Below are 25859 nucleotides of genomic sequence, written 5' to 3' on the forward strand. Positions count from 1 at the left end.
TTAAAGGAATGATGCTTTTGGGGTCTGATGTACCGAAACTTGTTTGGAAAAACCTATTGCTCTCTCACTGGGGCCTGGAGGCAAGTTCTCTTAAAAGTAATAGACTGTAGTTAACTTTTCAGACCTACTCCAGACTCAGATTCTTTTCTTAGAGCTAGTAAACTAACAACGCATTGATGTATGCTGTCTTTAGAATTAGCTGGGGGATTGTGGACTTCTGAGAGTAAGTAAAAAAAAAAATGATGAAGGAAAACAATTAAACACACTACAAACACACTCTTGTGATTAACCGTCTTTCTAGTCCTTGGATATTTGGAAGTAAATAAAAATACGTTAAAAAGTCACATTCCAGGCTGCAGTTTAGAGCAATATCAGCACTTGCAGAGGATCAGGGTTTGGTTCCCAGCACCCACGTGGCAGCTCACAACTATTTGTAACTCCAGCTCCAGGGAATCCTATGTCTTCTTCTCACCTCCATAAGTGGTAGGCACACATGTAATACATATCTATCCATTAACCCATGCACATAAAAGAAAATGGATCAGTCTTAAACAGAAAAGAGAAGGTCTTATTCCTTAAAACATTTCAGGGAAGAGTATAAACATTATCTAGATTTGTTTTATAGATGAGTGAGGTCTGCTGTGTCCGCTATGAGTTGATAAGGAGTTGACAAGTTGAAGGGGGTTTCTCCTTCAACCAGAAGCCAAGAAATTGACCCCCACCCCGAAATTAAATAGTTTAAATAGCTCATAAGGTTATAGAAGATTTTTCATTAAGGAAATAAAACAGTAATAATGCATTTATCTAATTATTCTTTAACAGTAAAACTTGGGAGTCAGATATCAGGGTAAAGACACTGAATGACCAGAGAAGCGACAAAGAAGTGACCAGTGACCTCCTCTCCTCTCTCTCTCTCTCTCTCTCTCTCATCCCTCCATCCAAAGCACAGCCAAGACCCTCTCTAAGCCCTGTCCTACTACTCCCCATCTCTCCTGTCCTCGGTCCTCTAAAATCTCTATGGTTAATTTCGGTGAGCTAGTAGCTAGCTCATTCTCTGATTCCAAGTAAATTTTATTGCCAGTTTTGGGAACATCAGAATGCAGTCAAAATATCACAAAACACAGTAACTATGAAGAGAAAATACGAATGTGACATGAGGAAAGGGTGGATGTCAGAGGAAAGCTGAGAGGCAGCCTTTAGCCACATCTGTCCTCAGCATCTCTCAGAGCCTCCAGCCGCATCTGTCCTCAGTATCCCTCAGAGCCTCCAGCCGCATCTGTCCTCAGTATCCCTCAGAGCCTCCAGCCGCATCTGTCCTCAGTATCCCTCAGAGCCTCCAGCTGCATCTGTCCTCAGTATCCCTCAGAGCTTCCAGCCGCATCTGTCCTCAGCATCCCTCAGGCTTACTGCAGAGCACCTCTCAAGTTCTAGCTTGCCTCAGCTCACCTGCATGCCCCCCACTGTGGGAAATAACACTCCCACGTTTCTAACCCACACACTGTCTGTACTTTAATTTCTGGCTCTCTAACATGTTTTGACAAATCTCGTAACTTCTTTCTTTTACATGGTGACAAGAAGGGTCATCTCCAACTTGTCCTTGACTAATTCTCCAAACCTCCTCAGCATTTATATTTGACATCTTTCATAGAACTCAGGGTTCTCTGGAGGGAAGAACTGATAGGATGAAAAAAATATATATCTATATCTATATCTAGATATAGATACACACACACACATACATATATGTGTGTGTGTTTTGAAATGGAGGTTAAGAGAGTGGCTTACAGGCTGTGGTCAGACTAGTCCACCAATGACTGACTCCTGACAGAGAGTCTAAGAATTCAATAGTTGTTCAGTCCATGAAGTCATGTCTTAGTTAGGCTTTTTATTGCTGTGAAGAGTCAACATGACCACAGCAACTCTTAGAAAGGAAAATATTTAACTGGGGCTGGCTTACAGTTCAGAAATTTAGTCCATTATCATCATGAAGGGAAGCATGGCAGCATCCAAGCAAATGTGATGCTGGAGAAGGAACTGAGAGTTCTTACATCTTGACTCACAGGCAACAGGAAGTGGTCTGAGATACTGGGTGTGACTTGAGCACATATGAGACCTCAAAGCCTGCCTCCACAGTGACACACTTCCTCCAACAAGACCAAACCTACTCTAACAAGGCCACACCTAATAATATCAGTCCTTTTGGTGGCCATTTTCTTTCAAACCACCATGGGTTGGATGTCTCTGCTGGTCGTCAGTCTACCTTGGAATCCTGAAGAACCAGGCTCTGATACCAGTGAAGGAATGCCTTAGCAGAAGGATAGATGAACTTGCCGGTGAAGCTGAGGGCAAGCGGGCAAAAATCACGTCCTTTTCTGTGGGCTGCCACCAGACAGTGTGACCCAGACTTAAGGATCTTCCCACCTCAGAGGATCCAGACTCAGGGTGGATCTTCCCACCTCAAATGATTCGGTTAAGAAAATGCCCCCAGAGGTGTGCCCAGCTGCTTGGGTTTTAGTTGATTTCAAATGACCAAGTTGACACCTTGCTCACCTATCACATCCACTCTCTCTAACTATCTACTTTTGTCTTTTCTTTGTTTCCTTTGCAAGTAGCTTAAGCTTTGTGTAATATTTCCATGGTCTCTTTCTTATACCTGGATAATAAAGACAAAACAAACAACCATTTTTTTCCCCAGTAACTAGTGTTGCAGGATGTTCACTCTGTTGTTTATCTAAATCCAGCCCATGCTTCTTCCAGGAAATGCAGGAGGGATCTTTGTGCCTGTTCAGCTTTCAGAGTACATCATTCATCATTTTAACAAAACACTTGAGTTCTTCGTAGATGCTGCGCCGAGTTCATGTGTTGAGGATGGAGCAGTTATCAAAACCGGGAAAAGTCATCTTGCTCCCTGGAGCTTACATTTTAGCGGGAACGACGGGCATGGGGAATAAATAAGCAGGGCCTGCTGTATAACAAGGCTTCTGAGAATTAATTCAGCCAAGTGCTACTATGGCAACTTTGCCAATCAGAAGCAAAGGATTGCTGGGGAAAAATCAGGCTCTCTAGTTTCTTAATAAGAAACAGAAATACCACCTAATGCCTAAGAACAATTCTTCAGGCTACCTCTGCTCACTGCCATCTGAAATCCTGTTGCTAGGACACTGGTAAGCTTAGGAAAGCTAAGGATACTTGGCAAGCTGGGAAAATTTTTTTTTACTGGAATGATATTCTGATAGCTATATTTTGAATTCAGTTCTGAAATATGCATGGATAGAGATTAGCTGGGAAAAAATGTGTCTGTAAAGTTGACTTTGAAATCATCTGAAGCTTGATAATCTAGTGCTATAAAAAGAGGATAAATAAACTATTAAATGGAGAATGAGTCGACAATTTATGGTAACATTTTAGAATCTATTGTCAATTCCAACATGACATGTCGGCTGCAGTCATGAACGAACTCACCTCACTCTGATTACTGCCCATGGCCCACACAAGACTGGGACCGTCAGCCTTCTGTCATGCATATGCAACAGACACACAAAGCCTCACTCCTTCCTATGGCTCTCTGTTCAGGTAATGGTTGCTTGGAAAAAGGTGTCATTCTCTTTAGTGATGGCTACCTCCCCCTTGAGCTTACATAAGCAACCAAGGTTAAAATTACTGGGTTACAAAAACAGCTATTGATGTAGGAGGAGTACTTATTAGAAAGAAAGGCTTCGGTGGGAGGAGAATGTGAGGGGGGTAATGATCGAAACTCACTATATATGTGGAGAAAAAATGTCAAATAGGAAGTAGAGACTTCTGTGGTTTCTAATTTAAAAGGTTATCAATTTTTCAGTAAAATCCGTTCTTTCCCTTAATTACCTCAAAAACCAATTGATCAAGTGTTAACCCAGGAAATAGAACTTCTCTTTTACTCTGGCTTTAGTTTCTTGGGATAAAGTAATAACTCTTATTAGATTTTTCGGCTCAATTTCTTGCCTAAAGAGAAATGAGAACTCATCATTTCACCACCAGGGAACTCAACACCAAGCCTGAGTTCCCCTGAAGGACACCCAGATCTCCTCCTTGACACTGAGGCTCAACATGGAAGCACTGAGAAATGATGACCCCAGCACGTCCCCAAACCGTACTGTCTATATGTGCCCTGAAATCCTGCCAAAATATAGTGTGTGAATACCGGGGTCAGGGACTGATTTTCACTGCCTCAGACCGAAGTAGACCATAGTAAGAAAAGTAGATAAATTTAAAGGTATTGCTTATTTATTTTATGTGGAAAATATGCTCATGTGAATGAACACTAACCACAACTCATGTAGGAACAGATGAGAAGTTGGAGACGTCTCTGTGCAATGTACAACATCACGAGCTGTGGAGAACTGGAACAGCTTGATACTGTGTGTCTGACTCTCTCGTCAACTGATGGAGCTCTGCAGTTGTTTCTATCTTTAATACCAGAGAGCAATACCAAGGCCCCAATTCATACACATTGATAGCAATTCTCTAAGAATAAAATAAATGAACATTTCATAATATGCCATTCCAGGAGGATGAGCTTGACTATCCTGGGCTTGCTAGCTGAATATGTTTTACTTGGTCATTCTCCTCACACTTTACATCTTTAGGTCAAAATATGTTATCGACAGTCACTCAGCAAGTGAGCAAGCCATGACTCATAACTCCTCTATACAATGTATCTATAAACTTGGCCGTGCATTCATGGTGCCAATGCTATGACAGCCCCAGTGTTTGCTGTCAGTCATTCATCTGCTCTTGCCCCACTCACTGGCATCTTGTTAGAAGACAACAATCCCCAGGGAAGTTGTTTATGGAAAAAGAGTTACAGCTGGTCTTGTTCACTTTAGAGTGAGATACCTATAATTATACGCACCCAAAGAGGCAAGGTAGGTGCAACCCCCCATGCACTGGTTCCTAGTGGGAATTAGCTGATGATCATGGCTAATTCTCAGGCAAGGCACACAGAGCTGGTTAAAAATGCCAGCACTGAAATTAAACTAAGACCATGCTGCTTTTCTGTCCAAATGAATAGGAAGTGTGCATTCCTTGGAGCTACAATGTCTAAGCTCTGCTGCGAAGCTTTGCTACATGGGTCCTGGGCCACTTGGATCTCTAGTGATTCAACATCCTGGAGTCAAGTTCTCTCATTCACATGTGCACACACACACACACACACACACACACACACACAGAGAGAGAGAGAGAGAGAGAGAGAGAGAGAGAGAGAGAGAGAGAGAGAGAGAGAGAGAGAGAGACCTCAATTATTTCTGGAAGTCATCACAGGGAAACTCGTGTTGTAAGAGAAACCAGAATGCACTTGTTTTTCCATCTTCTGATGAGGCCACTGTTAAAACACCTCTGGAAGAAGTGTCCCTCCTTTACTCCCTTTCCGAGTGGCCTCTGGACCTTTCCTCTGACCTAACTATAGTCAGAGGCATCAGGGTAACGACTGCCATGCAATGGATCGGGACGGATAGGAAAAGATGGCATCTTTCCTTCTTTCTTCTTTCTTTCTTTCTTTCTTTCTTTCTTTCTTTCTTTCTTTCTTTCTTTCTTTCTCTCTTTCTTTCTTTTTTATCATAGTTGGCATGGAACAACCATCAGTTTCCTCTGCTTGTCTCTCAGGATAAAACTAACTGTGAAGTATGCTAGAAACTTAACACTCCTTATTGACTGTTTCTATGTTTGGTCCTCTGCATCTGTCACTACGCAGGTTGCTGCCTAAGCATTATGTCATGCTCCCACGGAGGATGTGAGGTTGACAGGTTCAACACTGATTGGTAGATGAAGCTACTGAAACCTGTGGAGACAAAAAACACCCTCCTCTCTCCCCTTTGCTCTCTGTTTTAAAGACCTGTGATTCCACAAACTTCAGATATCAATTTTCCAGTAAAATGAGCTCAAAATGGTATCGCAATGACTATTTTTGCCATTCCTGTGATAGCCGGGGTAGACCAGATGTATATTGACTCAAAATAATGAGTCTTAAGAGGTACATAAGTAAAAATTGAAATACAAAACTGAATAGAGAGAAAATGGACCCAGGAAATCTGATCAAGTAAAAGAGTTTTTGACAAAAAGAAAAAAGCATGGTTCTTATGACAAATGAACCAAAAGGGTGAACTGGGAGATGCCATGGATGAGACGTGATGCCCTCTGCTTGTTCTCTTTTGAAGATTGTCTTATAGCTACTTTTCCTACATGCACCACACTCACACATGCGCACTAAGCCCTCTTTGTTTTAACATGAAGCCATCTTCCCAGTAAACATCACAGCACCCCTCCTCTCTTATTATTGCCCCCACTCCCTATTTCCTTAACTCATCTTTCTAGTTCTGGGAAGAGTTGGGAAATAAATGAGAAGCTATTTTTTAGTGAATGAGGTTTTGACCACATTCCAAAAGAAATCTCCAGAGATTGCTTTTAAACTAAAAGCAATTTCCCACCAGCAGAAAACTTGAGTTTCATGTAAGAAAGTCTAAATGGGAGTAGTCGGAAAATGCTTCTGACTAAGAAGCTGGTTCAAAAGCAGTGGCCCAGTTACTACCAAGAAGTGTTCTCTGTCTGCAATAAAGAAAGAAAAAGACAATTTCTTTAATGGTATTGTCATTCATGGAGGGCAAGTAAAGCTACTCTCTCCTTCACTTTGTTTTCAGACATAGCTATTATCAGTCACAATTCAAGGCTAGGTCCTTTGTAGTAGTATTTATGTACTATGGAGAGAACAAATATGTTAGCGTGAGGAACAAATACTATATCCAACCTCAGCAACAGTTTACAGATAGAATCTCCAATCCATTTTCTACTAATAATTTTGTGCACTTTATTCCAAATCCATTCAACAGTATCCATTTATTTCTGGAACCCCCTAAATCATGTGATTATTTGCTACTAATGACTAAAAAACGCAGAGAGGCAAGGCAGATAGATTTGCTCACAAGTAGACCAGATGATGCTGTACCATTTAATTTTTTCTTGTACATGTATTTCCTATCAGCAGCTTGAGATGGCCCACTGATCTAGTGACTATTAGATGCTGGAAACTATGGCTCTTCAGTGTCCTCTTCCTCGTGGCTCACTCTCTCATGGAAACTCCTAAGGGACGAGACACCTTCCTAGCATACCTGTGTCAGATGTTTGGAGTGAACTTAGCAATTTCTTGTTGACTCAGTGGATTGAAATCTCAAATTAACATTTCGTTCATGTTTTCATATTCGTGTTGGTTAAAAACATTAACTAAATATAGTTCTATACCATCAGTGATCACCTAATTATTAAAAGTGAAAGTGTGCCTTTTAATGTCCGTGGATCCATCTCAATTATTCTTTTCTATTTAGTGTGTTCTTCTTTCATGGGCTAATGTTGATTTTTAATTTGCTGCTTTAAAGTCTGAGACCACATGTGGCTCCCAACAGAATCCTCATGGCATCAGCTTCTCTTCCCTCTTTGAAAGGAATGCCCTGTGCAGTTTGGCCTCTACTAGAAATGACCAATGGCAATCTCGGGGGTTCTCACTGCTGATCTCGCACATTGGGTCCTCTATCTTTTGGCTCAAATTCATCTCAACAACAAATGAACAGACTAGAGTCCTTTGGCATTGAGCATTCTGCTCAGTTTCTAGAGAAGTACTTAGTTAAATACCTTGGTGGAACTTGGTTTTTTTGTCTTCTTACATAAGACGTGATATTATAGGGTTCATAATTTTGAAAATAGCAGGATAAAATATCACAAATTTATTTTGCCCAAGGCAATTACTTCCTTTGTCTAAAAATGTAAGCATTGAAATACAGTGGAGACAAACAGGAGAGACATAGACTTAAGTCATTTCCATACCAGCTTCTACTTACCAGATTAAAAAAAAACCAATAACTGGAGTAATGACTTAATTTTTATTTTGAATGCATACTAATACTCATGTATATAAAACAATAATTTTCAAGTGAAATAGATATATCCAGCAGACAGCTGAATTTAACGACTTTAAACCAAATGCTTAGAGAAAATCAGTCCAGGGTGTCTTGTTGCTTAAGAATGAAGCAAAGCAGATCAGAGATACACTTTCCTCTTGACTTTCCAACAGGACTGGGAATTCCCACACTTCATGGGAGATGTTGACGTGAATCTCCCCGGGCTGCACACCCCTCACATGCAGTTCAAGATTCCCTTCTTCCAGAAGATCTTCAAGGAGGAGTACCGCATCCACATAACAGGTATGCTGTATGACTTTCAACACCACGTGACTGTTTATGGTTCCTGTACAAAGCGAACCACTGATGAGAGCCAGGAATTGAATAATCTTTTACGCACTTAGCAATGCAAGATGGCTCCAGGTGGGTCGGTGACTCAATGTCATCCATCTGGGCTATAGACTCATGGTGGCTTTGTCAAGTGAGATGCTAACATCTAACAAGCATGGGGGAATGAATGGAATGGGGACAATAATTTTTATTAAAAGGCTTACCTGTTTCTTATCTGTTTTGAACAGCTTACCTCAACCACACTGCAACCGTAGTAACTAGTAGAGGACTGGACTTAGAGTCAAGGAGCCCAGGGCAATGCAGTTCCTAGTTGGGTAGACACAGCAGTGTCTGACCTAGCATTGTGGTGTGTGGTAACCAAAGGGTGGGGCACAAACTATTTGATAGGGAGTTATTCCCACCATCCTTCATGGGCGACTCCACGCTGGACTTCGTTTACACGGTTATCGATGTATATTTCCAACACCAATACATCCTGTGATTCTGCATTTACTGCGCAGGGGATGACAATGTGGTCTTGGATCTTCAGTCAGTCCGCATGCCTTTAAAGAATCAGGCTGCGGACTATTTGATTTCATGTAACCGACTTCTGTGTCCTAGCCCAAGTTTATCTCAAGAGATTCTTTTTTGTGAGTCTCTAGATTATTTTTCTTTCCAATTTTTCATGCTTCTGAAATGAATAGCATTTCAGCCATTCTCATCCCTGAAAGATATCCTGGAGATACGTTTTGTGCCTTCTCTATCTTTTTTTTTTTTTAAACGAAGAGCAGACAGCTGAATGATTGTGGATAAAGGGTAGCATTCAATCCTAAACTGCTCGGATGCAGGGTATGAATGTGTGTGCTTTAAGGACAATGGCCTCAGATCCCACACCTGTTATAATGAAAACTGCCGAAGAAATCTGTGCATACACTACCGTCTGTGCTGCTGGATAAAAATAGCCCGAGCACAGAAAACATTAACATCTGAGCACTGGAAAACTGTCTGCTTCCCAGCCAGGAAGCTGTGCTTTTGCCCTGCGCATGAGATGGCCTTCCTGAGTTGGAGAATGAGCTCATGCATAGGGAAGATGCATCATGTTTTTTCCCCTGCTCACAGTGACCGAGGTTCATCTATGAAATTCGCTGGGTAAATCAATCAATTTGAGTTCAGGTCACATAGTGTGGTTTCAGCGTCCCCACTTAATCTCTGCAGCACGCTATCCTCTTGGACTTCCAAAATAGCCATCATGCACATGGCATCACCGTATCCCTCTGGGTGGCTTTGCCTGGACCATCTGTTTCTCACTACCAGTTCTTGTCTCAGGCAACCCCTGCACAAAGATCATCCCTGACGATCAAAATGCCCGTCAAAAAGTATATTGCTTAAACATACACTGGGTTATGGGAAAATGAATAGAGAATATAATTGGAGAACAAATCAGTTCTTTAAAAAAACGTACTGTTGAAAATACTGAGGTCAGGGCAATTTTACATGGCTTTGTTATAAACAACATCAATTATAGAAGCAGCAGATTCAGGGTTGGCCGTATCCACTGTTTGTGCAACCCGGGGATGTTTTATTTAGAAAGATGAACAAAATTCACATTTAAAAATTGTACACTATGTCTCGGAAAGGCCATGTGCTTGCAGGATTGCTGAAGCTACGGTGTCATTAGCTATGAGCCAAAGAGACTCTGTGCATTGTGGTAAACACATATTCAGGGCCTCAAACCTGGTGTTATGAACTAGAAGCTAAAAAAAATAATAATAAAGACACATTAATAAAGTTTCCCCAAAAGGGAATGTAATATGATTAAGGCTTTTCGTAACGTTTGCTAAGAGTCATAGAGCTGGGCAACAGATGTGGCTGAGGTGACGGAATGAAGAGAAAAACAAACAAAAGAAAGAGACAAATGGAAAAGCTGCCGTCGGGCAGACCAGGCTCTCTGGTGGGGCAGCTGCAGGTCCTTGGAAACATCATGTTTTTATTGAGAGTTAACCAGGGAGACAAAGTTACCACTGTATACAGCTAAATCAAGGAGATGGGGTGTACGGCACACAGCTGGATTGAGGAAGCAGGTTTATGAAATCCCAGTAGAAGTCTCTATTGGAAAGTTGACTTCAGGCCTTAAATATCCAGGAGATGGGGAGCTACGCAGGACATTTTCTGCACATACTATCAACATTCCCACTTGGACCAGGAGGGAAGGCTTTCCCAGTTCCCTGGGAAGGCTTTTGATTTCCATGAGTCTAAGGCAGTAAGATCCTTGACATGGCCATGCTCCTGTCAACAACATACATTCACTCAGGACTTCAGGCACTCAGGGCTTTCTCCTGCCCCCAGACTAGTTGATTGGCAAGTTATTAGAGAGATGTTATAAATATATGGATAATGGGCTCCAGCCCCATCAGTTCCCGAGCAGCTCTGGCACAATGGGTCTGGAGAAGAGCGCTAGGAATGAGACTTTGGAAAGACTTCTTTGGGGAGCAATGTGGATAAGTGAGTACTGCTCCTTTCTGACTGGACTGTCACAGCTGAGGTCAGGAGGGCTGACTCTATTGCAAAGCCCTTTGAGGATTCTGGTGGCTGAATTAAAAGGGCATTGAGGTCAAAGGCTGCACTGTAAGCAGATTAGCACAGTTGTTCCTTGTGTTTCCTGCTTGCTTGTGTGTGGCCATATCTAGAACTAGAATTCTCAGGGAAAATGGCTACAGGTTTGGAGCAAAGCCAAACCTTGTTGTCTTCATATTTGCTGATAACTGACTGAGAAGGTTGCTGCGACAGAGGAGCAGCTAGTCTCTGGGGAAGTAGTTTTTGCCGTATCGCAGTTTGCAAGACGACTATTTCTAGGGGAAACCTGGATCAGATTTCGAAAATATTGTGCTCCATGGCATGTTTTAACACCGTCTCCATAGTCTGAAAATCCCATCTCAAGCTTCAGATGTTACCTTGTTGAGCAGCCTTTCTGCCGTGCACAGGTTAAGGGAGACTTGAACGTTTTTCTTCCTGAGTTTATATTGTATTAACTTACATTACCACTGGAGCAATCGATAGAGCTGCACTCGAACCACTAGTGGATCTCACACAAAATATGCTCGAACCTTCTGGAAAAAAATGATAAAATCATCGGCCACACAGCAGAATCTGTGTGCTTGAAGGTTGAGGCAGAACACAGGATCCGTAGTCCCACAAATACAAGTCAAACCTGGGCAGGCAGGCTGAGGACCCTGCTCAAGGAGATGCTGCTGCAGAATGCTGTTTGTAGGTAGAGTTTCTTGTATCTTAGCCAAGAAGGAAGCTGTGTGCTTGGATAGCAAGGTTAGAGGAGTGGGGACTCCTAAGCCCTTTGGAGCCCAGATGATTACAATAGGAGCCAGTTCCAGATGTTGAGTTACAGGATTTTCTTGGTTTGGTGTTTGCTTTGGTTTGATTTTTTTTTTATGCCCTGTTTCTTTCTTTTTTTAATTTATTTCTTTTCATTGAAAAAAAAATTTCTGCCTCCTCCCAGCCTCCCATTTCCCTCCCCCTCCTCCCACTCCTCTCCCCCTCCCCCAACTCCTCTCCCCCTCCCTCTCCAGTCTGAAGAGCAGTCAGGGTTCCCTGCCCTGCAGAAAGTCCAAGGTCCTCCCGGCTCCATCCTGGTCTAGGAAGGTGAACATCCAAACTGGCTAGGCTCCCACAAAGCCAGAACATGAAGTAGGATCAAAACCCAGTGCCATTGTCCTTGGCCTCTCAGCAGCCCTCATTGTCCGCCATATTCAGAGAGTCCGGTTTTATCCCATGCTTTTTCAGTCACAGTCCAGCTGGCCTTCGTGAGCTCCCAATAGATCAGCCCCACTGTCTCCGTGGGTGGGTGCACCCCTTGTGGTCCTGACTTCTTTGCTCATGTTCTCCCTCCTTCTGCTCCTCATTGGGACATTGGGAGCTCAGTCCGGTGCTCCAGTGTGGGTCTCTGTCTCTATCTCCATCCATTGCCAAATGAAGGTTCTATGGTGATATGCAAGATATTCATCAGTATGGCTATAGGATAGGGTCATTTCAGGTTCCCTATTCTCAGCTGCCCCAGGAGCTAACTGGGGACATCGCCCTGGGCACCTGGGAGCCCCTCTAGGTCCAAGTCTCTTGCCAACCCTAAGATGGCTCCCTTAATTAAGATATGTGCTTCCCTGCTCCCCTATCTAACACATTAGAGTACTACTCAGTGGTAAAAAACAATGACTTCTCGAATTTTGCATGCAAATGGATGGAAATAGAAAACACTATCCTGAGTGAGGTAACCCAGACCCAAAAAGATGAACATGGGATGTACTCACTCATAATTGGGTTCTAGCCATAAATAAAGGTCAGTGAGTCTATAATTTGATATCCTAAAGAAGCTAAATAAGAAGGTGAACCCAAAGAAAAACATATAGCTATCCTCCTGGTTATGGGAAGTAGACAAGATTGCTGGGCAAAAAATTGGGATTTTGGAGGTGGGGTGGGAGGGGGGTAAGGGGAAATGGGGAGAGAAAAGTAAGAAGGGGAGGATGGGGGGAACTTGGGGAAACAGGATGATTGGGATAAAGGAAGGTTATGTTTTGTTTCTTTTTTTTTTTTGGTTTTTCGAGACAGGGTTTCTCTGTTGTTTCTTAATTTTGACATAAAAATGCTTGCTTTCATTTTGTTAGAAGGTACTGGACTTTAAAAAAAGCAGACTAATTTTTAAGGACCCTGGAGAGTTTTACAAAGTTGGAATGCAGTGGTTTGAATTAGAAGTGAGCCCTTATAGTCAGATATTTGAATACTTGGTCCCATTGTGTGGCACTCTTTGGAAAGATTTAAGAGATGTAGCCATGTTGGAGAAAGTATGTCACTGGGGGAGAGCTTACGAGTATATAACTTCAATGTAACTTCAGTTCACTGTCTACTTCAAGCTTGCTCTTTTAAGATGTAACCTTTCAGTTTCCTGTTCCTGTTGCCATGTCTGCTACTTAATGCCATGTTTCCCCACCATGATGGACTCTTATTTTTCTGAACTGTAAGCCAAAATAAACTCTTCCATAAAATGCTTTTAGTCATAATGTTTTGTCAGAAACATGTAATGTAACTGCCCTGGATAGTTTTTATGTCAGTAGGCATAAGCTAGAATCTTTTCAGAAGTGGGAACTTCATTTAAAGAATGCATCTGTAAGACTGGGATGCAGGAAGCCTAGAGAGCATTTTCTTAATCATTGATTGACATGGGAGGGCCTAGCCAGCCCGATGATGATAGGTCCACTCCTGGACTCGTGGTCCTGCGTTCTATAAGAAAACAGTCAGGGTGAGCCAGTAAACATCACTACTTCATAGTTTCTGCATCAGCTCCTGCCTTTAGATTCCTGCCTTGAGTTCCTGCCTTGACTACCATTGATGAACTTTGATATGGAAGACTAAGCAAAATAACCCTTTCCCCTCCAAGTTGCTTTTGCATTGTGCGTCATCACAATAATAGAAAGCCCGACTAAAACAGTGACTAATGCAGAAGTTGATGCCAGAGAAAGGAAAATGGGCTGTTGCTGTGAAGAACTTTTTTTTTTCTGAGAACTATGGAAGACTTTGGACTAGAAAGGCAGTTGTATTCTGGAAGCCTGTGAGCAGGCTCAATGATCCATCCTAATAGAAGCCTAGAAGAGAGTAGTTATAAAAACTATGTGGACTATGAAGGTCTAGCTAAATATTTCAGAGGGGAACAATATTAGCATCTGAGCTAGAGACCATTCCTGTGATCTGTCTGCTTTCTGTTTATGTCCCGAGAACTTGCCCAAAGCTAAATTAAAAGGCAATGGCCTGAGTTCTTTGGCAGGGGAAATCGCAAAACAACATGATGCTGAGTCTGTGGCAGGGTTGTTACTGCTAATGTTCCCGCAAGTCTGCAGCGAAAAAGAGCACGTGGGGTAGAAAGAAATACAAAATGTACAAATTGGAGAGGAAAAAGGCACCAGGAAACAATGCTATAGCCAAGGAATGTTCTGGAAGAGAGACTGTAATTGTTGTGGAGATAAGGGAGGCTTCCTGTTCTTCTGAGGGATAAAAGAAAACCTGCCTTTTGGGTAGGACCCTACCCAGCTGAACTTTCATATTGTAAAAGGTCTATTTGCAGTTCCCTAAAGAGGAACTTTAAATGAAAGCTACCGCTTCTGCTGGGACTGCAAATGCAAGCTGCTGCTGCTGCTGGGACTACAAATGCAAGCTGCTGCTGCTGGGACTGCAAATGCAAGTAGCTGATGCTAGGACTGCAAATGCAAGCTGCTGCTGCTGCTGCTGCTGCTGGGACTACAAATGCAAGCCTCTGCTAATGGAATTGCAAATGCAAGCCACTGCTGCTGGGACTGCAAATGCAAGCTGCTGCTGGGACTGCAAATGCAGGCTGCTGCTGCTGAGACTGCAAATGCAAACCTTTGCTGCTGGGACTGCAAGTGCAAGCCGCTGGCTGCTGGGACTGCAAATGCAAGCTGCTGCTGCTGCTGCTAGAATTGCAAATGCAAGCCACTGCAGCTGGTTCTGCAAATGCAAGCCATTGATGCTGAGACTGCAAATGCAAGCCACTGCAGCTGGGACTGCAAATGCAAGCTGCTGCTGCTGGGATTCAAGGTGGCAGGGTCCACCCAAGCTGGCATTCAGACTCAGTGGTGTCATACACATGATATTGAATTCAGTGGCATGAAGGATGCAGGAGTAGGGGGCGTGGTTTCTTCTGTGGTTTCAGAGAGCTGTGGAGATCACACAGCTTATGGTGGGGAATTCCCGCAGGAAGGATTTGAGAGGCCATTGCATGAATCTGTCAAAATGAAGCCTCTCAGGTTTCACTCTCGATTCCAAGATGTTACAGAGTCAGTAGTCTTCTGCCAGGGAGAGCTGCTTAAAGGGAGTGGATCCAGTGCAAGAGAGAGGCTTATGCTTTGGGCACCAAACTGCAGGGACAGAGCCGTTGAAGCCCTGATACTAAATGTGTAGCTGCAGGATTTGCTGTTTGCCCTGCTGGGATTTGGTTTTGCTTTGGTCCAGTATTTCTCAACTTTAACCCCATTCTTCCCCTTTGGGATGGTATTGACTATTTTGTTCTATTATGTGTTGGAAGTATCCAATTTGCTTTTTGGTTTTCAAGAATTACAGTTAATAAATTACCTTATGTCTCAATAGACTTTTGACTTTTGAACAGCACTGAGACTGTGAGAGACCAAGGGGTTTTTGAAGTTGAACTAAGTGCGTTTTGATCATGGTCTAGTACAGAGACTATGGGGACTGGAGATCGGAATGTAGTAGTTTGAGTGGCAAATGCTTCCCGTAGGTTAGGCTACTTAAACACTTGGTTCCCAGTGGGTACTGTTTAGAAAGTTTAGGAGAGGTGGCCTTGCTGTAAGAGCTATGTACTTGGCGGAGGTGGGAGGGGGTTGTCTGAGCATATATAGCCTCTCCCTACTTGCAGTTCACCCTCTGTGCTTCAAGCTTGCTGTCAAAGATGTGGCCTATCAGCTTTCCACTCCTGGAGCCTGCAGTTATGCTTCCTAACTGGTATATTCATTCCCCTCTTAACCACAAGCAAAAATAAACTCAGTCTTCCCTAAGCCACGTTTGGTCATGGTGTTGTGTCACAGCAGCAGAAAAGTAACTAAGATGCACCATAGTTTGTGTTATGAGATAAGCGTGAGATCTGCAGGACAAGGGGTGGAAGGTTAGAGTTAAAAATGATGTGTTTGTGTCTCAGGTTAGTGAGGACATTGTGTTGATAGTGAGCCTTGACTTTCAACTTGACACAACCTAGAAAATCACCTGAAATGAGAGACTTAAAGAAGAATTATTTAATTCTTGGCCATCTTGGCCCATAGGCATATATCTTTAGGGCTGTTCTTGATTGCTGTTGATGTTAGAAGATCTAACCCACTGTGGGCAGCACCATTCCGTAGGCCTGACCTATAAAAGCAAGAGTGAAGAAAAGCAGGAAGATGTCATAAGCAGGCAGGAAGCATGGGCGTGTTTGTTTCTCTGTCCTCTTGACTGTGACTGTGATAGACCAACTGCCTTCTGCTCTCGCCACTGAGATTTCCCTCCAATGGTGCATCATAACCTGGACTGTTGAGCCTGAATAAACCATACGCTGTGATTTGTCACGTTATTTTATCATAGTGACAGAAATGAAACTAGAACTTTTATGTAACTATTAATAAAAGCTAATGAGCATAGTGCAAATTTCAGAGAAATGGGGTGGCCAAGAGAAAGGCACCTGGCAGATTCTTCCAAGAACTCAAAGCTACAAAATATAACATCACTCAGTGTGAATGATGACTGGCATGCTTGCCTGTCTGGGTAACCATGGAGGAAGCCAGAGCCAGGGATGAGAAGGGACCTTGAGGACCATCTGTTGTCATTTGTCAGGAGCCGTTTCCCCCCAAAATTATTACAGGAACTATCGCCCTGAGGGGTCTGCAAAGAGTTTCACACCCTAACAATTGTGCCTGTGTTTGCTCTATGCTGGAAGAACCTGTGTGAGGAGAGTTCAGGATCTTCCATAAAGCACTGGTGACCCTACCCTAAGCCCACACTGTTGTATGTCTACGTGCTAGGTAAGGCATTAAGTGTGTCCTGCAGCAATGGGGCACAAGGGTCTTATACATGGACTCTAACTCTGTCAGTGTGGCTCTCATCTAGTTTCTTAGCCTTTTCAGAGCTGGGTTCTTGTCTGTGCAGTGGGGATAGCAATGGAAACCATCACATCCCTGGTTCTAAGACTCAAACCCATGAGTAACTAGAAGGCACTGCAGACACTGTCTGTCATGCGCTGTGTAGAGCATCCCCTTAACTGTTTTGTACTTGGCACTTGCCCTTTCGTTCATCCAGGGATTTTATTTCCTATTTAATCCCAACATTAGGCAGCCTGGAAAACTTTTCTCGCCATTTATCCTTTTCTGCCGCTGCTCTAATCCCCAAGTTCCAAGAGAGTTTTCTTGCTGCCCTTTATCCAGCTGCTCTAAGTTTTCTGCTGTGGGCTCTAATCCCTGAGTTCCCAGGAAGAAGAGGCTAGGAATGGAAAGTGCTGCCTCCTAAGGAAACACTCTTATGTAAAGGGTTTTCTGATGCTGATGAATTCCCACTGACATTTTAAAAGCATTTAGGATGGAAGTAATTTTTAATGCTGATTCTAAGCTAGCTTTATTTATGCATGTCAAAAATAACTTGAATTATTGCATCTGTTTAGCTCATCTGGATCCCCCTTGACAGATGGTTTGCTACAGTATGTATGAGCTTTCGTTTTATAAGCTGGGGTACTGCTTATAAAAAAATAATCATCTCTATCCAAGCATGTGTTAAAATAGACTTTTTCTTGGAATTTTAAGTCAGCAACAAAAGGACAATGGTTAGTGATTAAGTTGCACTGATACGTTTACCCCAAGTCCATTGTTCTTAAAGGGAAAGCTAAAAGCACTATACGGTTCTATTATGTTGTTTCCCTTTACTATAACGCATGCATAGATGGATTTTAAAATGTGATGGCCACAATCTCTGGAGGCAAGAAGAGATGGCCTCCCAACTCAGTCTCCAGTCTCCTCTGAGCCCCATTAATGCCAGTCTCAGCGGAAGCGCTACCATCTGTCATCCCAGCCACACAAAAGAAGAGTCCCATTGGTGGCCATCATCTGAGTAAATTAGGAGGGGGCTGGGGGAAAAGCCGGAAGGAAGGCTTATGTAGCAGTAAGGAGAGAATTCACACTGTTGGCACAATGATGCCCACGGGAACCCTTTGGGCCAAAATGAAAACGCGGATGTGAACAAGCCTCTGTAGTATCTGTGTTCTATTTCGGTTTCCCAGGTGGTGTGGGGGCACAGGTGCTTCTCACTGGCAAGAAGAAGAAAAATAACGAGCAAAAGCCCTTTACTTTGTTTCCATCATTGTGTGATTTTAGCAAATGAGTGTCTAGAAATTTTTTTCTGAAGGAGTTCTGTGTCAGTTAGATGCTGGAAAGTGCTGAGGCGGGCAAGGCCACTCAGGAGGATAGTCTGTCTGAGACTTGTTATCGGGAAATATGATGCACCCTGAACACGGTACACAAAGACCGCTTTCTACACTCTCAGGTGAGAATTTGCCCAGACCTCTCTAGAAGCAATTTCTATTTCAGTGCACTTTATAGGTAGGTCTAAGAGTTAACTACATTGCCTTCTATAGAAAGCGGGAATTCTTGTTATTGGTATAAAATGCATGGTCATCCAAGGCCATGTTGTTTTCCCCAGAGTCTAGTTTTTCCCAAGCTAGCCTTCTCTACTCAGCCAGGCATTTTGCTTCATTTATGTATATAACCATTTTGTTATACACCTCACATATCCTTCAGCAATTATCTTCACAGCCAGAGGAACAACTTAAATATATTATTGATTATAATATTTGAAAAATGAATACATTTCTTCTCTGAACTTTTCACATTGTATCACTTCTAACAATCACCCAGAAATGATTACATCACTTAAGTGTACAATTGACTTAAAATACTCCAAAGTCATTCTTTATATTTTGGGAGCATATCAGTTTACGGTTTATAAGTTGATTCACAGATGTTTAAAGTAAACAATTAAAAATCCTAAGCTAGGATCTGGGAGACAGAAACATATACATGACTTTGTTCTTAAGCTCAGCAAAGCCATAGATGAATGGACAACAGATGTATCATAAATGTGCAGCCTCTATTTATTTCTGTTATTACAAAGTGATTTCCCCAGTGCTTATAATATTGGATTCCTTCTTAAAGGAGCAACGACAATAGAAGCACTTAGGACTTAAGTAGATATTTTACCAGCTCAAAATTACTATCCATTCACAAATTAGCAAACTCATACTCTGTTTACTAAATGGTGGCCTTGTGACCAAGGACTTCCATGATTTTTACACATCCCTCAGTTACCTGGAAGAGACTTGGGGATGTGCTAACTTCATAAGCCTGGTTGTATTGTTCTGTCTGGTATTAAATAACTTTGAGCATGAACAAGACTACTGGTACAGTTATTATTATTATTATTATTATTATTATTATTTTATCCAGAACTCATTCACTTCAAGGCCATGGCTTCTTACTGCCCCACAGTGGATGTTAAATGGCTGGCATCCATAATAGGTAACATGAATGCTACAAACACTTGCTCTCTATATCAGGCAGTAGTACTGCCCACCAGGTAGGGAGATTCTACAGAATGCCAGCTGCATTGCAATGTCAACTGGCGACTCCACTGAGTTCATTATTAAAACTATTTTAGATATATAATCATGAAATGTTCATTATATGTTACAAAAATCAGTGCATTGTAGCTTCTTTTCTTCTGAAGAAAAAAAGCAGTATTTCCCCCCAATTATTGTCAATTTGTGTCTTAAATGAGGGTGATAGTTAACAATGACTCCTTTAAAATTACATATCCAACAATTCCATAAACTCCCACAAAGTAAAAAGATAAAAATTTTTATTGCAGTATCACTTTTGACAATCAATAAGATTCATTAAAATGACAAAACACAAGGAAGAGGTAACCCTGCTAGCATCATGTGGTGATTTCTCATTAAAGCAGACAGCAAGCTATTTCAACAGGAGATTAATAGAAATAATGTATGGATTCTGCCCTACCTCCTTGCTGATTTGCATTATGCTATGTAGTTGAAACAACAGGGGGAATGCACATGTGTTCATGTGATTGATGTGGATGTTCCAAACCTCCAGCTACTGTTGATCATTCATCCACAAAGGCATGGCTGGGGAGAAGGAGGTGGAGCAGTTCTTGTCTCTCTCGCTTGGGCCATCCCAGAGACTAAGGGTAAATTTCGATGGTGAACAGAGTTTCTCAAACTGTACAGTCTTTAAGCACAGCTTTCTTCGTCTGAAAACTGTGTTTTATCTGTTTTTGTTTATTTCACTGTTTGGAGAGATTTGCAGGTGCATCCTATAACATTAAGGCTGTGGAGATATTTATTTCACAGCAGCTAACCAGGAAGACTTTTAAGGGCTGGGAAGAAGCCTTAAGGATTGGATGGCTCAGCTCTGCCCCTTCACACAATGACACCATCACAAGAGGCCAAGCTTGCACTGCCTGACTTTGGGTTATGGGGCACCGTATCTCACAGGGTCAAGGAATGTCTTAAGAGAAGAAATCATTACTAAGCTAACAAGACACTATGTCACAAGTTAAAAGGTAGAAGGCTAATGACAGATCTCCTTCCTGTGTACAAATAGCTCAGAGGTCATGTTAGATGGCTAAAAACAAAAAGAATAAGAAGGACCATATTTTCTACTCTTCCAACATCCTCAAGACTCAGTTGAGTGACCATAATAGCAGTGGAAAGTTTCTCTGGGCTCCAGTGTTCTCGCTTAGTTTGGTCAGTGTTCATTCACCTCCTTATTTACTCTGAACTAACTGAATTTTTTTTGCTTATTAGCATACACAAATTATTCTTCTTGCTATTAGGAGAGCATCCTTCACTGACCCCGTGAGCTGCCCCTTTCTCCTTCCCAGTTCAGGGTTAATGATAACTCCTGCTTTTGATAAGCTAGTATCCTAGAGACATGAAACTCATTCTTTGGGTTCTCATGGTTTTTTGTTAAATAGAATCAAGTAGTAGATATTTTGGGAAAGTCCACTGAGGTAAAGCCGAGAGACTGCTTGGTGTCGCCATTCAGTCTGGCTTTTAAGCACCTGTAGTTTATAACCAGAGTAAGTTTCTTAACCACAGCAGAGCACTAGAGAACCTCTGTGACGTTCCTTCCGTCATGGTGGCGACAGGTGAGTGCCCCTTCAGACTGGGCGGGAATCTCTACACTTTGCACTCCACCTTTCTCTCCTGCCACATGTCCTTGCTTTTCCTTCTCAGTCCTCTTGCTCATCTTCTCTCCAACACCACATCCTTTTCAGCCATTCTGTCTGCAGCCCAATACAATACAATACTAGGAGAAAACAAGAATGTTCCAGAGTCCCCAGCCTTGATTCTGCCTCAGTGTGAGTTGCTACCATGCTAATTGCTGCTTATTCCAAAGTACTCTCTGCAGAAATTTATTCTTGGCTTTTATTCCATGTTCTCAATTTTGCATTTATAGTTTGTATCCCTCATTAACATCTCTCAAATGCAATCTGTTATTATTGTCAGCTATATCTCTGTCCTGTTTCCCCAGCAAGATGAGGAATTCCCCCTTGAAAGGCAGAAGCTTGTATCTCACCATCTGGTGCTATATGCTACACACTGTCTAGTATGAGTTCAACAAATGTTTAATATACTATGCACCTTTGAGTTTGTTTTTTGTTTTTGCACACACTAAGTCAGACAGTGACTTGGAATGTCGAGAACATTGTTCTTCTATATGGTAACCGAGGTCAGGGAAGGCCTAGAGCTTCAAAACAAAAACATGTTCATACTACTAATCAACCAGAAGGAGAGGCAAACCACAAATACAATAAAGTACAAAGATGTAAGCAGTGTTAATTCCTTTAGCTAAACTCTTTAGTACACACTAAGTGACAACTTTTCTTTTAGACAAAGAAACTGTCATGGGTCAACCAAGCCTTTGATGATAACACTGATCATTAGTGTTAAAAGTAACTGTGTCGTTATCTACAAGGCATGGTGCTAAGCATCTAATATGCCCATGGAATGTTAACTTCAAGAAATACTGGTGTGTTTTTTTTTTTTAATTTCATGGAAGGAAACAGATGCTGAAAAGAATTTAAGCAAGTAAGTTCAATCTAATAGCAGGTGGGTATTGGAGCAGGATGAATCCCAACTTTACATACCACAGGATGTGATGCTAAGCAGACAAAGTGTCCCCAACCTCCTCACAAATAGATTTCTCTCCCAAAAGTGGCACAATGCACAAAATACACAATCACATGAAGTAGTAACTTTATGATCTTCAACTTTATTAGCTTCTAATTACTAAACAATGAGAGCATGGTACTTAAAATTACAATTAAAGCTCCTATAGCCTGTTATATGTATCATACCATTTGCTGCAACAAACTTGAGGGAGATAATTAACTTTATTATAGCATATTTGATGTTATAAAGCTTGTAAGAAATGATAATTGTAATAGAACTTAGAATCCCTTAGAAATTTTCTACATTCTTTCCTTGTGCAGTTGCAGTTCAATAATGTATCACTAAATAACATAATATATATGATTTAATTGAATATATTTAATTATGTGTGTGATGTTTGTGTGTGCATGTTTACGAATGAAGACACCTCTGGAGGTCAGAGATATCAAATTCCACTTGAAGCTGTTTCATAGGCTGTTGTGAACAACATGACATGTGTGTTAGGAACTAAATTCGATTCCTCTGCTAGAGCATTATGTACTCTTAATCACGGAGGCCTCTCTCTAGTCTATATATAATATTTTAAATTCTAAAAGGAAATCATAGTGGTTAAATTCTCTCCATGTGATATTTTCCAGTAGTTTATTAGCCTTGGTTGTATAGCTCATAAATGCGTTGTGTTCAGTGGGCATCTGGTCTGAGATTTAAGCCTTGAAAAGAACTCAGGGATTTATGAAACAGTAAGAAATATTCTATCATATATTGGACTTTGTTAAAAATTTCACTAGAACTGTTTTTCACCACTAATTAAACAAGTTTAGAGCAGAACCTAAGACTGACTTTGAATCTAGCTGTGGTGCACGTAAAACAAAATGTCCTATTACTCCAAGACCTACTGTTACAGTTTGATTCATTCTGCTTTGTCAATTTACTTTATGATAGCATTTCAATGTCAAAAAAAATGTTTACAGATCTGATTCTTCAATAATTTATACTATTATACCAATAAATGGAGAAAACCCTATTGTAATTTTATCAGCCTTTGATTAATCCAGTATTTCCTTTTAAATGCAGGTAAATGGTTTAACTACGGAATTATCTTTCTCGTCTTGATTTTGGACCTGAATATGTGGAAGAACCAAATATTTTATAAACCTCATGAATACGGACAATACATTGGCCCAGGGCAGAAGATCTACACAGTCAAAGACTCTGAGAGTTTAAAGGATTTGAACAGAACCAAGTTATCCTGGGAATGGAGGTCCAATCACACTAATCCTCAGACTAATAAAACGTACGTTGAGGGAGACATGTTCTTACACAGCAGGTACATAGGGGCCAGCCTAGACATCAAGTGTCTGGCTTTTGTTCCAAGTCTGATAGCTTTCGTGTGGTTTGGATTCTTCATTTGGTTCTTTGGTCGGTTTCTGAAAAACGAGCAAGGCATGGAGAATCAAGATAAAACCTACACTCGCATGAAAAGGAAATCGCCCTCAGAACACAGCAAAGACATGGGGATCACCCGAGAAAACACGCAGGTCTCTGTGGAAGACCCTCTGAATGACCCCCCCTTGGTCTGCATCAGGTCCGACTTCAATGAGATAGTCTACAAGTCCTCCCACCTGACGTCGGAAAACCTGAGCTTGCATTTGAAGGAGTCGACCGGCGAGATGGAAGCTGATGAAGACCCAACCACCTCTCAGAGTATGCGGATGAACTAGAGCCCCTTAGGTGGCGAGAGCACAAAGAGCAGCCCTGAGTGTAACGTTAAACCCGTGTAGTCTTTCATTGTGTAAATGTCAGGTTTACATAGCGTTAGGTAAAGAAATACAAACAATGCCACAACGGTGCTCAACACGCTTTCTCTGGACTCATTGTTTTCTATTTGTATTATGATCCACGTGCCTACTGTATGTTTAACAGTTCTCTAGAGATTGCTCTTCCCAACTGCACAAGCTACTTCCTGACTGTACAGCGTAGCAGATTAGCTGACTCCCCATGTATCTGATGTCCAACCATAGTGGTGCCTTGAGACATTAAACTGTTTTTAACTGTACCAGACATGAAGTGTAGAATGGCTCTCCAGTCTATGCCACGTGGGATTTTTTTATATAATTATTTTGATTTACACTGGATGTCAGAGCAGGAAATAGACAAAGCCGACTTGTGGCTGTAGAAAGTTCGCTTGGTTTCCTGATGAGCAGCAAAGTTGGTGACTTTGACGCTGGACTGTAGAGAAGCCCTGTGATTGCCTTTTAAGTTTTATTGGCTGGCTGCCGAGTATAAATACAAACATAAAATCCAGTGAGAGGAGAACTGTAATCCAACATGGGTCACTGCTCACAAAAGTGACTTTCTCCAACCACTAATTGCAATTAGGTGATAATACCTAATTATGTTTTTCTAATTAAAGATAAATTGCTGCTTGATTAATAGTCTTGCCCTTTTCCTCTGGGAACAAAGGTTAAGAGGAACAGTTGGGTGAGTTCTCAAATTTATTGGCATTTTCACAACATCCCAGACAGCGAAGGAATTCAAGTTGCAATTGTGTGAAGGTTGCACAGCCCACTGTCTACAATATTGTAATTTTGCTGTAAATATGATTCTGGGCAGGGAAAATGGAAGAGCTTATGGCAATGTTGAGCAAGGGAATTCTGAAATCATCCACTAAAACCTCATGTGGTAGAATGCTGTGCAAGGGTCTGTTTAATGTCTTTTGTGTATGTGCATTTTTGTTTGGGTTTCATTTTTTTAAAGATGTAAACACCGCACATTAATAAATAAGAATTATATGCCAGTAATTATGTGATGTAGGTTTTGTTTTGCTTGTCTGTCTGTTTGGTTAAAGGATTACATTGCGCTTCAGCTGAACATAAACCTATTTAAATGGATTTTTAAAAGCTTGATTCTAGGCAAGGTAATAAATGGTATAGTCCTAAATTGCTTTTAATTTTATTTCATAAATTATACTTACATGTTTCTTGAGGAACTGAAGGGAGACCATTTTTAAGGTAAATTATTTATTTTCCTGTCACATACTGACATTGTTGCTTTTTGTCTTAAAGATTTTTTAAAACCTCTCTCGTTTGGGTCTGTTTTTGAGCATGTAACATGCCGAATTTAGAAGGCGGAACAGAACTATGCATTTATCTGTCACTGGAGAGCCAGCTTTAATAAACATCTCGCTATAACTGTTTACCAAGCAGTTGGACCCATGCCCCTGCTGTTTCTTTTGCCTTTAATAGTCATGCATGGTGCACTTAGAATCATAAATATCCCTGGCACTGAAAATAGAGAGGACAAGCTCAGTGTAGTAACCACTGACAACCCTGGCCAAAGAAATGTGATCCTGACACGAGCTATCTGTAGCCAAATTTGCACAGCCTACAGTATTGAATTCTTAGCTCTGGGACAAGTGAATAATGCTACCTGGGGCTGTATTTGTATTAATTCTGAAAACCATTTTCTCATACATAAATTGATTTTAAAACTGGATGCTTATTCTTCATATGGATAGTTTGCGAAATTATCACCGAAGATTTTTCATGTGGGTATTAAATGAAACAGGTTTAATGAGGTGATCAAATTAGCAGAAATAAGATAGACAAACAATAGCAGTAAGCCTGAGGCATGATGCTTCTGTGCTTTTAGAAAGAGCGCTGACTACAAAAAGATATATTTAATGTTTACCTACATTCAGTACCAAACAGAATAATCTCCAGAGATGTTATCTTAATAACCAAGCAAGATCTGAAGCTGCCGAGGCCCTACCTACCCAGCTGCAAGTCCCAGAGCCTTCCTTTCAT

General features: G+C 41.5%; 1 protein-coding gene across 3 annotated transcripts in view; it reads left to right on the plus strand.

The window, feature by feature from the left end:
- Tmem117 (transmembrane protein 117) overlaps positions 1-25257 on the plus strand; it is a 441165-nt gene extending 415908 nt beyond the window's left edge. For 2 of the 3 annotated variants that reach the window (XM_075960449.1, XM_075960450.1), the window contains exons 6-7: positions 8099-8228; positions 23128-25006. In XM_075960449.1, the coding sequence (XP_075816564.1) occupies positions 8099-8228; positions 23128-23774 (777 nt within the window). In that variant the 3' untranslated portion in view covers positions 23775-25006. Of the gene's footprint in view, positions 1-8098; positions 8229-23127 lie in introns of all 3 variants that reach the window. The other variant, XM_075960448.1, reaches the window with a different exon arrangement.
- Positions 25258-25859: the final 602 nt, after the last annotated feature.

This window comes from Microtus pennsylvanicus, chromosome 2 (genome assembly GCF_037038515.1).
Source record: "Microtus pennsylvanicus isolate mMicPen1 chromosome 2, mMicPen1.hap1, whole genome shotgun sequence".
Taxonomy (NCBI): Eukaryota; Metazoa; Chordata; class Mammalia; order Rodentia; family Cricetidae; genus Microtus; species Microtus pennsylvanicus.